Genomic DNA, 15649 nt, shown 5'->3' with positions numbered 1-15649 from the left:
TGTTGTACAGGCTGGTAATGGCAACCGAAGCATCAGCATCCTCAGATCACTGAGGATGACCTGTGGACACCCCTTTCTCCTTTACTTCCACTTTCAGAGCTGTAGAGGCAATGGGATGAGATGGTAGGTAGAGAAACAACACAAGCAAGGAAGAAAGGCCCTGTTCCTTTGCCCCAAAGCAACAGATGCACACTTGAGGAAAATCCTCTTCTAGGCAGGACAGCAGGTCAGTACTCAGCAGATCGGAGAAGAACTGAACCTCCAGGATGTCTGCATAAATGCCCCTGCATGACGTTATTTTATATCTGGACAACGTGTTCAGCAATGCCTTAAGGTCAGACATGTGCTAATTCAATGTAAAAAATCAGTAGGATTAAAAACAAACAAAACAAAAACACACACAGAAACACACACACAAAAAAAGCCCCACCACCCTGCATAAAAACATAAGATGAAAAGTTCAAAGAGTTTGGCTGTATGTGTGCATTATACAGAACAACTGGAACGTCTTATACACAGCCAGCATTTTCTACCTTAAGAATAATTAGGAAGGATTCAAGATGCCTAATTCAGCTTCCAAGTGGTATCAGGCACTAACTAAACTGTATTGCAAGCACCAACAAACTTGCATTTCCTGTTCTTAAACGTTTTGAGGCTCTCAGAGTTTTAACTGCTGAACTTTGAGATAAAGATCATAGTAACAGCAGCAGGACAGAACAAAGGGAAGGAAAGCACAACTGAAGCAGAAGCTTAAACCAAACCATTTAATTGCATGTTGTCGATGTGCTTTTCTTAAGAGGACATAAAAAGGACATTATAAGGGATTCAGAGCATTTAGGGGTGAGAAAGGAAGGGAGAAAGAGACAACACTTGAAATAAACATTCTATGGAGAGGAAATCTCTAATAATTTATTGACCTTCAGTTTCACATTGTGAAAAAAACGTGAGTTGTACAAAATCTTAAGATATAGTAGCAAACAACATAGACAATTTTATTTCTTCACTTGCATGGTTTTCTTTTAGCACATGAACCACATCTTCAATGGCCAGGAATGGGAACATTATTCTGTTCTAATTACTCTTATTCCGACAAGTGTCAGACGTATAGAAAAGGGGCTGCATAATTATACCAGAAGAGGAAGGCTGTCCTTTGTTAAATGTTTCTATAGCAACCAGCCTGCAAAATAAGAGGAACCTTCCCATCTTATGCCAGGGGTTTTGTGTGCGCTCCCCTGTGACCTGCATTTGCTTCCAAGTGTGTGGTGTTTTACAGGACTGGAATGGTCAAGCAGTTAGCCAGGATTCCCACATCAATTCAAAGAGCAAGAGCCTAGTGTATTCCCCGCAGAGCCGGAGGCCCACCCCGACTTCAGCTTCCTTCAGCCTACACACAGGAATTAATTGAGGACTTGAAAGCAGACCACAACTTTGGAAACAGCTGCAGAAAATTCATCCCACTTTTGGAAGTTCCATGGCACTACAAAACACATTTCATAAGCTAAATAGATAGATGAAGGGCAGCTTCACCTCTGGACTCTAATCAGCTTGACAGAGAACACAGGTCTCAAAGCTATATGCCCTTATTCAAACAAGGAGGCCCCTGGGGACCTGGTTCTTTACTTCCTTGTACCTCATGTAGCTGCTAGTGCCTGGGGAGAGGACATGCAAAGCACAGGAAGTCTGATTTTATGGCTCCCTTCACACTCCTGACAGTGATCCACAAGATGAAAGGCAACAAAAATTCAAGGCTGTTTGCTTCAACATGGCAACCTGTGCAAGTACAGGGATATAGAAAGGAATCCTACCCTATCTAAGATGTTTTCCTATTGCTTAAAGGCCATCTAAGGGGGGTGGAGAGGTTGTGGGTTTAAACACTTTTTTAATCTATCATCTCAAGGAATCAGTCTAACCAGCAGAACTAGAATTTTATCACATCTAGCTGGACCTCACCTTTTTTAAAATCTGCTAATGCCTTCACTAACTAATCAATGTTCTGTCAGCATTCACAGAACTCCAAATACTTTATTTCTGAAACATAAGTCTACTCCAAACAGCAAATCAAATGCAAGGCAACACAGAGAAACTTCCAGTGACCAATGTAAACAGTTTCAGATGACAAAGCTTTCACAAACACAGCAACATCACTGTCACAGAGAGAAAGGCAAGCATCACCAGTGTGACTATTTTTGTTTTGCATGCACGCATGCAGCTGTTTACTTATACCACAGCACACACCAACCATGTTACTGAATGTGCCAGTTAAGTTAGGCTTCAAAAACATTCAAGAAAAAAAAACACAATACAATACATGCTTCATTAGAGGATCTGGCAAAGAAAGTGCCTGTGAAACAGAAGCTTCTGAAATTCCAAAGAAAAAGAGTAGCTTCATCTCTGTCTAAAGACCAGAATGATAAGAAACAATTTTATTTAAAAATCAGAGTTTGGTTTCTCAGGATTGCATCTGACACTTCTGAGCAACTAAGTGACTAATGACACACCAGGATAAGGAAAATAAAAAGCAGCAGAGTTTGAGGGCCTTTTTTTTTTTTTTTAAGATTAAGAGGTTTGAAATTCATCTTCTATCCCCATAAGAATTTTTCTAGAGCACTTGCGTCTTTGACATCTGGCCACTCAGATGATCATCTGAAATCCAGATGGATGAGGCAATTCAGTGAGTGCAAAATTGCTGCTCTTTCTTCTTTTTTTTAAGACTTCATCACTAACCTATCTTGAGGTTTTTTTGTTTTTATTCTTGAATCACCATTCTCCACTCCTTCAGGACAATGTGACTATATTGTAGGTAACCCTTCTCCAACCCAATAAATAAATAAATAAGTTTGGACAATGACTTCATCTGGGCTTGGTATCCAGAAACTCTTCCACAGTATTTGCGTTGCAATCGGGAAGCTGCACAAAGAGAGAGTTGCAAGAGACTTTGGCTGTTCCCAGATTAGAAATTGAAAGGCATGACCAACAAATGAAATGTTGCAAGGACACCATCTACAAGACACACCACATGCAACCTGGGGAGCTGGTGGCCTGAGAAAGTGACTTCCATGGCTTCTTCCCTTACTACATGCGTAATTCAAGATCCTGTCTTTTAATCCTTCCATTTCCAACTGGGAAGCCACTCCTTCCTCCCACCTCCAACTGTTACCCAACAGTTTTCTTCCTTCGTGCAGTAGCGCAAGTCAGCAATCACAATATGTGCAAAACGTACAATTCACACAAGCCCTTGCAACACGAAGACAATTGCAGGCATTGTTTCAGCATGCAAGCACTGAACAATAAATAACTATATCTACAAGTAACATAATAGGAATAAGACAGTTTGAACTACTCATAAATACAAGGAGGAACGGGAACAAGGAGTATCGGAGGGATGTAACTTTTGTTCCCCACTGTTGCAAAAACATTTCACCATTGGACTGTTCCTTACAGAGCAGGTCACTTACTGCACACAGGACAATGCAACACAGGGTCTAGAAGATGCTGTAGGCACTGCCCACAGACAAGCACTCTCCAGTCAGCAGAGTTCAGCAGCAATACTGCTATATCTTCATTCACAGCAGCATCACTCTGTTTCAGACCTGGCCTGCTTCCCCTGCAGCTGGCACTTCAAACCACCACAAGGAGAGGTGATGACCATTTCAAATTTCACATAAAAACAGTAGAGTCCGTGGAAATTGAGTGCTGCGTGATGCACAGCTCAGAGATGTTCTGTCTCTTCTTTTTTGCCTTTGAAGGACTGATTAATATTGGCATTAATCCACAATTACTAACACAAGGATCAGAGCACAGGTTTGTCCATTCATATTTAAACCATGTGTTGAAGCACTGAAGACAGGTGGGTTTCTTCTCCCATTCCTTCATGTCTAGGTTGTATACTTTACAAGGTGCAGAGGATTTTCTTCAAATGCAAGAGATGCCAAATGATTCTTCATTAAAACCACTTCTCCAGATCTGAGGTTCCAGTTTTCTTCTCCAAATAAAGAAGCAAACTAAAAGCATGGGAAGAGGTGGGGGGAAAGAAGAGAGAAATTACTTAAAGGCTTTTGCTCCAACAATGTACAACAAAGTTTTTGTTATATGTCAAAGAAAATCTAAAAGTGAGGCTTAGGATACAATCCAGTTGATGGGCTTCCCTGCCCACCCCCAACCTCAATGTTCCTTTGCAATACCCAACTACTGGTCAAGAACATAATTCTTTAGGGTCAGATTCGGACTTTATTATTCTACTAGCCTTACTCTGCAAACCATTCTATTGACCCCAGGAAGACTGTTTTATTCTTTGGGTATAAAATCAGACATTTGAAACCTAAATCAAACTGGCTAAATACAGTTCAATACGATGGGCTCCGCATTCTACACATTCCAACATTTTTATGTTCTCCCAAAATCTTAAAAGTTTCTGGATTTGTTTTAAGCAAACATAATGTTTTCAAACTTCTCTTCTACAATATCAACATGAGTATGTAGTGCAAACAGGTTTTTTTCTATCTCTGGGCCAAAACAAACCTGGTTGGAGTAAAGCAGAAGGGAAGGTGAAGATATCTCACCCCAATACCTCCATTCACCTTAACAAATTCTGAACTGAATTTATTCACAACATAGAAAGGGCCATACAATTCCCTTACTTAAAATGTATCTACTATTCATTAGAGCAGAATTCTGCCTCATTTCTTTTTACATAGAAATGCACCATGCATCAATAAGCCGATCCTAGAGTACTTTATAAACTTGATTATTCAATGAGAAATTCAGCCTTTGGATGCTGAGACTGTGTTTTGCTTTTTCACTGTGAAGCTGTATTGAAATGCCAGCTTCTAAACCATCATCAGTACATCACAGTAATTTCTGATAGCACTGCTAGAATTTTAGGGGGCAAATCCTACTTCATTACAATGGAAATGAGCTCCAGTGCACTCACAGATCCTTTGAACACACCACATCTCTCTCAGGCTCTGATGTCTAAGAACAACAGAGCACACTCACAGGAAATAACACAGCCTACATAACAGCCCAGAGCATCCAGCGTTTTTGCAACTGTGGGCTATTTTTTACGTCTAAAAAAGGTCTCCACACTTAGCACTGATTAGTCTTTTCTAGAAATTCTTCAGCATAGCATGCAACTCTTCCCACTGAAACAGACTATCAATACTGAACTCAAAACAGTGTTCCTTGTCCTAAAATGAACTTTAAAATATTATAAACAATTCCAAAACAGAGGGGAAAAAAAACCTACTCAAAACTCCCAAGATTGAGGAACTAGACAAAGTACACTGAAGTCTTCCTAAAAGCTGTCAGATTGGGGCCACACAGCACCATGAAAACAGAAAGTAATCAGTAGTAATTTCCTTTTTGTCCCTCCCACCCACTGACAAAGCAGCAGGAGTCAGTAGGAAAAAAAACAACCTACTTGGTGGATGAGCACACAGCATTGGAGAGATTTCAGTCATTGGCTAAATTGGGACAGTTATCTCCTGTGCTAGTTAAGGCAGTTATCTTGTGTGTTAGTGAAGCTAAAATAATGGCTTTTAACAAGGTACTGCAGAGTAAAGGAAATCTTTTTGCACCGTTATATCCTAAGAACTCTTTTTCAAAATAAAACACTCCCTCTCATGTACTGTAAACTTCAGAACAATTAAGTCAGTCTCAGAAGAGTAAGTCAATATTTTTCTTGGCACAGACCTGAGTCCAGGCATTCAATACTGCTTCTCTGATAACACTGAGAACTGCATAAAATCAGTAATAATACAAAGTAACTGAAGACATCCAGACATTATTCCCAGCAAGGGAGGAAGCTGCCACATAGAAATCAGGGCTCCCATTTGCTGGCTGTCAGGGGGCAATTACTGCCAGCACCTAGGACCTGGTAAGTCTCAAGGGTTTGCCCTGCTTTCCCAAGAGAAGTCTGGGAAAAGCAAAGCAAGTACTGGAGAGGAGAGAAGAGAGGGTAGTGTTTTCAAGACAAATAACGACTTGAGACAAAAGCATCTGGTGGCTCAACACAGCCCTAGATTTCCAAGCTGAGCTGCTGCTTTGCATGGGCCCAACCTTGTATTCTTTACTCAGTCAAAGCTCCCAGTCAAGTGAAACACAACTCCAAGATGAATCTTCAGTGTACCACAGAGAAAGCAATTTCATGACTACCCTACATTTCTTGGTATATACTTCTATATATACTGCTTTAAAGACTTCAAGGTTTTGCATTTACTGTAAGTCAGGCAAATGTCTAATGCTGCAAAAAACACCAAAAAAACCCAAACCCCAATTATCTGTCCCAAGCAGAAGACCTTAGAGAAGTCTTTATAAGCAAGCTCTTCTTCCTGTCTTCTGAAGAACCTCTGTAAGTCTGAACTTTTAGGTAAAACAGAGGCATATGCGCAGCTTGTTCAATTACTGCAACTGTATTTATTTGCCTTTTCCTTCTAACATGCCTGCCTTCATCAGTACAATATACACTGTTCAAATCCAAAATGAAATTACCATTCACGGGGCATTGATTATTTAGGATCAAGCACACACTATATTTGTTTGACTGGTGGTAACTGATTTTGTACTAAAGCCTTGGTGGAAGAGCGAGGGATAAAAGCAACACAACACAAATGGGAGTCTGCCAGATTTGTTGCAAAACACACAAATTAAAATCTGAAATTTTTCTCCCCTCCTCCTAAAAACAAGAAATGCATAACAACCAACCAAGCAAGACCAAATTCAGACTTGCTTGTGAGAAGATACAATGCTGAAGTTGCATCTGGTAAGAGCTTGGCCCATTATGTATAATTAAATTGTTTGGGAACAGTGTGCACTATAGACTGGTAATTATTTCAGCCAGCATTAATTATAAGTCTTCCTGACACTATATCTAGTTCAACATATATGACCATAAGTATTTTGAAAAAATCTCTATTTTAAAGGATAACAATGGAACAGTTGCAACCTTAGTCCATGCAGATGCAACCATGCTGCCCAGGTGAGATGGAAAATTAGGCCTGAACTGCCTGTAAAACACCTCATAAAACAGCAACTTTCCCCAAAGCCTGTCTGCCTGGAAATTTAAGTGAATTCACTATCAGGCTTCAGATTAGTATTTACAGTATCTTTTTTGGGTACTGTTGGTAGGTACAGAGTGACTTAGCCCCTGTCATGAGGAAAAAAGTACTGAAATTTTGTTTAGCATGCATTCAGCATTTAAAAGCACAGCCAAAGTCAGTTACCAAAAGATTATCTGCATTTCCCCACAAGTTGAAAATGTTATTTTTGCTCAGTCTTTTACATCTAAATCATGCAGGAAAAGGCCTCGTGAAAAAAGTGGGTGCAAGATATGTGGCAAACTACTTTCAGCATCTGGCTTTGTCACAGACATGGTGCCTGGCTTACAACGGCCCATGAATGTACATGTCTTAGTTGCTCCAGCTGTAAAATTGGATTGAACATACCCACCTCTTCTCTGAGCTGCTGCCGAAAAACTTTGTGAAAAGCATTATTACAGTGAAATTCAAAAGTGCTGTTTCTTACCTGATAATCTGTAATTGCAACATATACACAATTAGGAGGGGAGGTGCTTCCACGTGCTGACAAATGCCGTGGGAATTAGTGAATAGGGCACAGTTGTTATGCTGTTCCATACATCTAACGTGGGATCGTAGCAGTCCAATGTTTTGCACCTCTGAATGCCAAAGTAGCCTCCAACCACATACAATTTGTTTCCAGATGCCACTGCATGGCAGCTCATTCGCTTAGCTGTCACATCTCCCACCTTAGTCCATTGGTATGCCTCACTGTTGAATTTGTAAGCAGAGCATGCAGAGAATTCAGTATCTCCACCCATTATAAAAATTTGGTTACCCAGAACAGCTGCAGCTGTGTAGCGCCAGGGTTGGGGGCAGGTGGCTGGTACTGTCCATCTGTTTTCACACTGATCATAGCACTGAACTTTGGGCAACTTGTCATGGCTAACGCTGGTACCTCCAAAAGCAAACAGCTTCAGCTTTGCACTTACTACAGCTGCATTGCTTACTCCCTCTCGCAGTGGGGCAACCATGGTCCATTTGTTGGTCACAGGGTCATATTGTTCTACTTGCTTTAAGGATACTGAAGGGGAAGCTGGAAGGCAACCAGTTGCTGCAGTGTGTCCTCCTACTACGTACAAACAGTGCTTAAGTTCAGCAGAGCCATGCCCAAACCTAGCTACCAGCATGGGAGCAGCCTTTGACCACTCCTCATGAAGGGTGTCATACACCCACACATCTTTGGAGACTCCATTTTCTGATCCTCGTCCCCCAGTGATATACACTTTGCAGCCTATGGCACAAGCACTGAACTCTTTCCGTGGACTTGGTATGTCAGCCTTTGGAATGATCTCCTTTGCCTTTTGATCCACTAGATACAGCTTGTCACACATAAAGGTTTGGCCACCCAAAAGAAAAAGTGAATGGCCTGTTTTACGGGGTCTGGCACACAAGCTAGTGACCACTCCATCATTCTGTAAGATCTTTAACTTGCATCTTATTGATTCTTCTACAATCTCCTTGCTTTTCCTTTGCTTGGTGATAAGTTCTTCCATGGCCACATTCTCCATAAGGTATATGGCTGGCAAGAGGGCCAGTCTCACTGTCTGCAATAGCTCTGGCAGGTAACAGTGACGCTTACTCAGGTCATAGTTGACCCAGTTGATAGCTGATTCATATACCAGTCTTTCGTCTTCAGTTTCTAATTCTTCACTGGAAAGGAGCTGCACTACCATATCTTTTGGCAGTTGGAGGAAGTCTTCACTTTTACTGATACTCTGGAAGTTGCTAAGGCACATCCTCCAAGAGAGCTCATACAGCTTGGTACACTGGTGAGCATCCGACAGCAGCAGCATACCAAGACAGTTGGTGGGGTGAAGGTTTTTCTCCAGAAATTCTGCACAAGCATCCCGAATGTCCTGAAACTCCAGCATGTCACCAGCCTCCAGCAGTGACTCTGCATTCTCCTCATTGATGATAACCCTGGAGGAATATGCATAGTCCAGAAGAAGCTCCAAGACTTCTGGGTGAATCGAATTATGAAAGTTGACTTCACTGTCCTGGCTCTCTTTCAGTCCTCCGCTGAACATTGCTTCAAAATAGCGGCTACAAGCAGCTAGAACTGCTCTGTGGCAGGGGAATGATCTGTTCCCAGCATGGAGAAGTACATCTGTAAAGAGACGCTGCTGGCGCAAAAGGTTCAGGTGAGTAAGGACACTATCGGCATAGGATGACTTGTGGAACAAGTATATGTTTATGGAGCCAGTACTGGCCCTGGACTTGCGATTTTCATGCATGCTGACTGACATTTTCTTTCAGACCTACAAAGAAAGGAAAAAAACCATAAGATAAATAAGTGTTAAATTCATCATTACTTTTACATATCAAAGAGTGTATCTATTATTCACTATAAGATGGGGGAGAAAAAGCCTTAATTCATAGCTGAGTGGACAGAGAATTACATCTACCTTTGGCATGTGTTTATTTTTTTGTAAGATGAGATTCATAAATGACATAGTCTAAATTTGTTGCCTAAGAGCAGGTTTATCTTGGGAAACCTGATCTCCAACTTTCATAGTAAGCAAGTCAGAGAAAGAAAAGGAACGAGGACTGATTTTCTCACCCTTCCCCAACCTAGACCAGCTGATTCATTACATACATACACATGCACATGCTTGCAACATTCTCCTGTACTGAATCATAGCAGGAAGAGCTACCAGACAGAATACCTAAGGAATGTCAAAAGCTGCAAAGGGAACAAAAACCTACTAATCCCATTAGGAAGCTTCCCTTTGGTATAATGATTCCATACGCAACAGCACAGAATGGAAAAAAAAAATCAACCCAACTCTAAAAGAAAAACCTAATATCAATCATAAATTTAGACTTGCATAATCATAAAAAAATTTGACAAGTAAATTTTACATATTACATCTTGAACTCTGCCAGTGGCTGCCTGCTATAGTGATACAGCATATTCATAGGCAGAGTCAGCAGAAAAACGTGTTTTGACTACCAGCTGAAGTCACTGAGACGCTGCCTCTGAAACCACCTGGAGAGTCAGGTACTCAGCACAGAAGCCATTAGTTCATTCTGAGGTTTGGAGGAGGCATAAAACAGCAGACATATCCTATCCTGCTCTATTTGTAACAAACACAACGCTGTTCAGTTCCTGTTTAGAGGTGAACGTTACTGTTACCTGTCATGATATGCAGGTCTGTGTATGATTACGGCAGCAAGTTTCCAGATTTAACTAAAAATCAAGCCAAAGGGAGGAATACTGGCAGCAATGTAAAGCTAGTGGCCAAAAAGTCACAATGCAAATAACAGGAGATGAAGCATACAGAGCCAAAGTGCAAGCTGTGGCTGTGACCACTACTGTAATAATCTCACCTCTCTCTTCAAGTTGTAAAAAAAGCTCAGAGAGAGACAAGAACCAAACTCGACTAATTACTATTATATTTGCATGCCCCTTTTACTGCACCTTCAAATAAAGAACTGGGCAAAAGTCTACCTGGAAAGCACGCAATGCCCAAAGTCATAGCATGACCTGGGGCCACTTGTGAAGGTTTTTAATGTGGATATACTTTGCTCTCATACCGACATTTTTATATTCCTGAGCATCTTTAAGCAGCACAAAATAGTAAAATTCCATTCCCACATTTCATGCTTTTAGATGATACAAGAGCTTCACAAGCGTCAAAAATAGCATTTTTAATACATATATTTTTCTAGATTCATATGACCAGAAACATCAATAAAATCAAACCCACATGTGATTAATTTGGGCAGCAGACTCCATTTCAGAACAAGCAATCTGTGTATATGGAACATATAACACCTGCAGATTAACTGTAGCATAGCCCATACCATCCTCCTTGCTATCTCTGCTAATGTGCAGAATAATTGATTCGTCATATTGAACAGCAAGTTTGTGATACACCTTTTCCTTCAGTTACAGCAAAAATAAAAGCCCCTAAAACCAACATAAATTAAGGAATAAAGATATCCCCTACTGTAAAACTACAATAGCCCACCTCCTTTAATCTGAAACACAATTTGTCTGATGAAACTTAACTGGGATTGAAAAGAACAAGCAAGAGTGAGCAATCCAAAATCCTCCATAACAGAAAGGAATTCTACACATCAGAGCCACAAGGCAGAGTATCTGTCTTATTCTACCATGCAAAAGTCTAGAAAGGCATTTTACCAATGCTCCCTAGATGAACCTATCAAATGCACTAACACTAAGCACAGAACAACCCAAGGCAGGTGGTATATCTTCATAAAACAAACCCTTTTACTAGGAAAATTAAATTACTTTTAATGCAATTGTATTTTCTGGCAAAAAAAAAAAATCAAAACAATTAGATGGCATTCAAGGATCCTGAGCACCAATCTCAGACTAATATTACCCACTTAATCTATAGCCAAAAATATGATACTGACTATATACTGGTTAAAATCTGCTGGCACTGAAGGATTACAGAAAGGGTCATGGCCTGAAATACTAGTATACAAACACTTTGAAGACACAGATAGGAAGGTGAACCTTTTAATGTCAACTTTTTGAAACTTTTCCAGGCACTTTACTCTTTTAAATGCTATTATGATGCAATGCAAAGCATTCACTGGATCTCTCTGGATGGGTTTTCCTCACACTGAGGACCTACTCCTGCAAGGTTTCCTCACCAGGGAGCAGGATGGGAGCTAAACACCCCACTGATCAGGGACAACAGAGAAACCAGGATCTGAAGATGCTCATTGCCCCCCACGCTCCATTCCAATTAAGTGAATGTGTAGACACCACAGTCTAGGCATGTCAGCATCTCAGTGAAAACACAGGTCGTCTTCTTTCCCCCACATATTGGGGGAATTCAGAGTATACTGAAAACTTTCTTTCATCATGCACACAGGGTTCAGAAATAGGGCAGGTAAAGTTCACATCAGAAGCAGCAAATATAGGCATTCAGATCTTTCACCAGGCTGTGTACTCCTGTGAGCACCACTTGTTAAGCACCATTCAGAATGAGCCCATAACCACAACAAAAAAGAGGTAAACATAAAAAAACCACCAACCCAGAGTTCTACAGACCATATGCACATGGGAGAAACAGATCACTGTGTGCTACCCAAGCCCACCCACGACCATAGAAACAAATACTGCTGTAAAAAAATAATTTAAAAATATATATATGAACCACTCTCTAACAGCTACTGAATAAGGCACTCAGTATTTCACCCCACTAAAATAGAAGACTTGGTCTCTCAGTGAGAAGCACTTGCAGATTTCATATATGCTGGTCTTGAACTGTTCTGTAAGACTGCCTTTATCATCACAATGTCATCTATTCGGAGGAATTCAAAGTATTCCAATTCACATTTAAGATAAGCTAACATATTTCCCCAAACAGAACAAAGATACATATCTATCTATATATATATCTTTTTCCTTCACTGTGGTGCTGATATGAGTTCACACACGGACTAGTCAAACAAACGCCCTTACAAGCGATTATCATCATTCACTAACAGGCAGTGTTTCTGTAAATGTCCTTCTGCAGTTTCTGGCAATTAGCTCAGTCCAGAATCTTAGAAGAACATTAAAACGTATAAATGACATCTCCAATTTCTCTGTTTTGTGTTGGAAATTATGCAAGCCTCAAATACTTCAGCAGAGGTAATTTACCTTGTGAGCAAATGTTCATCTTGAATAATATGAGTCAATTCCCTTCAGGCACTTTTTTCCTTAGAAATAATAATATTTGTATGTAAAAGACAAGAAGTGGTCAGGAAATTACAGATATAGATTTTTATCTAGGAACAGAGGTTGAACCGAGACTTTGATTTATAATTACACTTCAACAGGCTACTTGTCACAGCAGCCCAGTAGTAAACACTACTTTAAGACTAAACAACAAGCTCCTTGTCCTACTTAAGAGCTCTACAGGACGCAGGTCGCAGCCTAAATCAAATGAAAAATTAAGTATTTTCAAATTACTGACACCTCCCTGATGCAGGCTCATTTTAATATAACCCTACAGTTACATAGTGGTTTCTCTTTAGAATCAGTGAAACTGCTGAAAGAGAGGAAATCTGCTAATCATCCCTTCGATGTAACTAACACCGCTTTCAATTGCTAAATCTTCACCGATACTATCAGTTTTGCAGAGCCAAATCGTGACCTGCCGAAAGTCTTCAGACTCAGTGGCTTCCTAGAACCTGCAGCGAGACAGAAAGCAGAACACGCTGCTTCTGCTAGGAATGCACAACAGCTCACCACATGCAGACAAAGAAAGGCAAATCTAAATTCCCCCCAGTTCGCTCCATCAGAACGCCTAAACCACTCCGTCTCTGAAAAGAAACTTGCAGGGTTTCTTCCCAACCTGATAAAAAAAATAATCAGTGCGAGAAGTTAAAACGCATTTAGTTTCCTTTATAGAGCAATAACCACGTGCAAAAGTTTCTGTGCCGGCGCAGGGAGAGCAGCGCCGCAGTCAGCTCAGGGAGCAGCGAGGCGCTCGCTAATTCCCTTGTCCTGCCTCACGCCCGCTGAGGGATGCTCCGGATCTCCCGGGGACTCAAGAAGGAAGCTGGAGCCCACCGGGGAGGCTACCAGCCTTCTCAACAGGACCCGACACTTTCCGAGGGCAGCCGCATACCAGAAACTCCCGCGGATGCCCACCCACCGGCTGCACAGTGCCCCGCTGCCTGCGGACGGGGCGATGGTGCCTGGCGTTCCGGCCGGGGCGGAGGAGGGCCGGGCTCCGGCTCTGCCAGAGGCCGGCAGGGCAGCCCGGCTCCAGCCGGAGCAGCACGGCCGGCAGCGCAGCGGCAGCGCCGGCTCCGAGCACGCGTTGGTTCTGCCCCTCCGCGGCGCCGCGCTGCCCACCCGCCTCCCCTGCGCTGCACTCGCTCGGCGGGCACCACTTACAGCGGCGGCTCCCGGGCGAGCGCGGAGGTCCCTGGGCGGCGCAGCGCCGCGCATGGGACGGGAGCGTGGCTGTGCCGGCTCGGCGGGGCCGCGGAGGGCAAGCGGCAGGGCCGGGAGCCGCGGAGCGCCGGGCGGAGCTGGTGCCGCTGGCGGGAGGCGGGCCGCGACAGGAGGGCGGGAGGTAGGGAAGAGGGACGGAAGGAAGGGAAGAAGGGGCTGCTGCTACTGCTGGCACAGCTGGCCGCAGCTCTGCCCCGGCGGCGGAGCGGAGAAGCGGTATATGGGCTGGGGGCGGGGGGAGCGTTTATGCAAAGGGTGTGAGTGACAGGCGGGGGAGGGACGGCAGGACGAGGGCAGCGCAGGAGTTGTCCCGGCTAGCGGCGAAGATGGTGCAGCCGTGCACGGGGCTCCAGGACGGCCTCCCCATCCTGAGCCGTCCCTGTCCCGGCCGGGGCGGCGAGGAGGCTGCGCGGAGCCGATCTGACCAGCCGGGCGCTGTGCGAGCTCCGCGCTCTCGGCGCCGGCACTGCGCGGGGCGGGCAGGGGAGCAGCGCTCGGGGGAAACGCGGCGGGGGGCAGACACTGGAATGGCTGCGCAGGGTGCGGAGACTCGCGCGGACGGGAGGACTCCGAGCGCTGCGGATGCCGCAGCAGCGCTGCTCCCAGTCCCCGTGGCGTGTCTTTGGGAAACCCCTCCTCAGCGTCCTGGGGAGCGGCCGGGAGGGCGCGGAGGACCCTGGGCATCGCAGTCGCCAAGCGCCGCTCCCGGCGCTGCTCCTTCCCGCGGTGCCGTGGAGCTGCCGCCGCTGCGCTGTCGTGAGGCCGTCACGAAGCTTCCGCTCCGCAGATGCCCACTGGAGAGCTACCGCAACACAAAGCGAAGTCTGGCTTTAATTATTTCCCAATTAACAAAGTATGTGAAAAACGCACTTGTGCAAAAGGCCAATTTCAATAATAAACATATTCTAGACATAACAATAGTGTTTACATAATTGTATTGTGGGGCTCTATACAAGAAAAACACAAGTTACCGTACTAAACATTGTGCATATTGCTAGTTTATTATTTGCTAATACCACTTAAAGAAAGGCTATTAGTTTTAAGAGGCTTTAAGGAAAATAAGAACAATTACTCCCACCAGCAGGAAGCTCCTTGTTGAATACAATAGTTTGGAGAATTTGTTCTTTCCTCGTAATGAAATGTCACCCAAACGTCTCTTGTTTTAAAAAAAAAAAAAAAAAAACCACAAAAAAACAAAAACAAAAAAGCTCTGCAAGCAATTTGCTAACCTGCAGGAAGTTATTTATATTCCTGTTGCTGGACTCTAGAGTCTGCAGATAAGTGCACACTTAGTGTACAGCAGGACACATCTGTAATTCTAGACAGCCTACAGGCATATGCAAGCTCAGAGTGCATGGCTGAACAGGGAGCAGATGAAAGAGTAATTTGTTTCATAGATTATTTCTTTTTACGGTATTGTTTTATTATGACATGAAGTATTACAGATTCCATGGTCTAAAAATGCTGCACACCTGTATGTAATAAAGTATGTTTCAAAGTTGTTTAGGTGTGAAAAGCTATTGTAAACAACCTTACGCAAGGGGTATTCACAGACTCTACTGCTCACTTGAATCATGTATCTCTATAGGATTTTGGATTAGACTGTGAATATTCAACCTTTGTTGCACATTGTATTGTCCAT

At 43.1% G+C, this 15649-nt stretch overlaps 1 protein-coding gene across 1 annotated transcript; it reads right to left on the bottom strand.

The window, feature by feature from the left end:
• Positions 1-887: 887 nt before the first annotated feature.
• Positions 888-14032, bottom strand: ENC1 (ectodermal-neural cortex 1). Its single transcript, XM_017808348.1, has 3 exons — positions 13948-14032; positions 7522-9334; positions 888-4001 (listed from the first exon to the last, which is right to left on the bottom strand). Exon 2 carries the CDS (start codon positions 9320-9322, stop codon positions 7553-7555), a length of 1770 nt encoding a protein of 589 aa, XP_017663837.1. The 5' UTR covers positions 9323-9334; positions 13948-14032; the 3' UTR covers positions 888-4001; positions 7522-7552.
• Positions 14033-15649: the final 1617 nt, after the last annotated feature.

The sequence above is a fragment of the Lepidothrix coronata genome, unplaced genomic scaffold, assembly GCF_001604755.1.
Source record: "Lepidothrix coronata isolate B3197 unplaced genomic scaffold, Lepidothrix_coronata-1.0 Scaffold22, whole genome shotgun sequence".
NCBI classification, from domain to species: domain Eukaryota; kingdom Metazoa; phylum Chordata; class Aves; order Passeriformes; family Pipridae; genus Lepidothrix; species Lepidothrix coronata.
The sequence above is the reverse complement of the archived record's forward strand: the minus strand, read 5'-3'. Positions and strand labels throughout refer to the sequence as shown.

Coding starts and splice junctions, on each gene's coding strand:
- ENC1 (XM_017808348.1), bottom strand. CDS start 9,322: ATGTCAGTCAGCATGCATGAAAATCGCAAGTCCAGGGCCAGTACTGGC.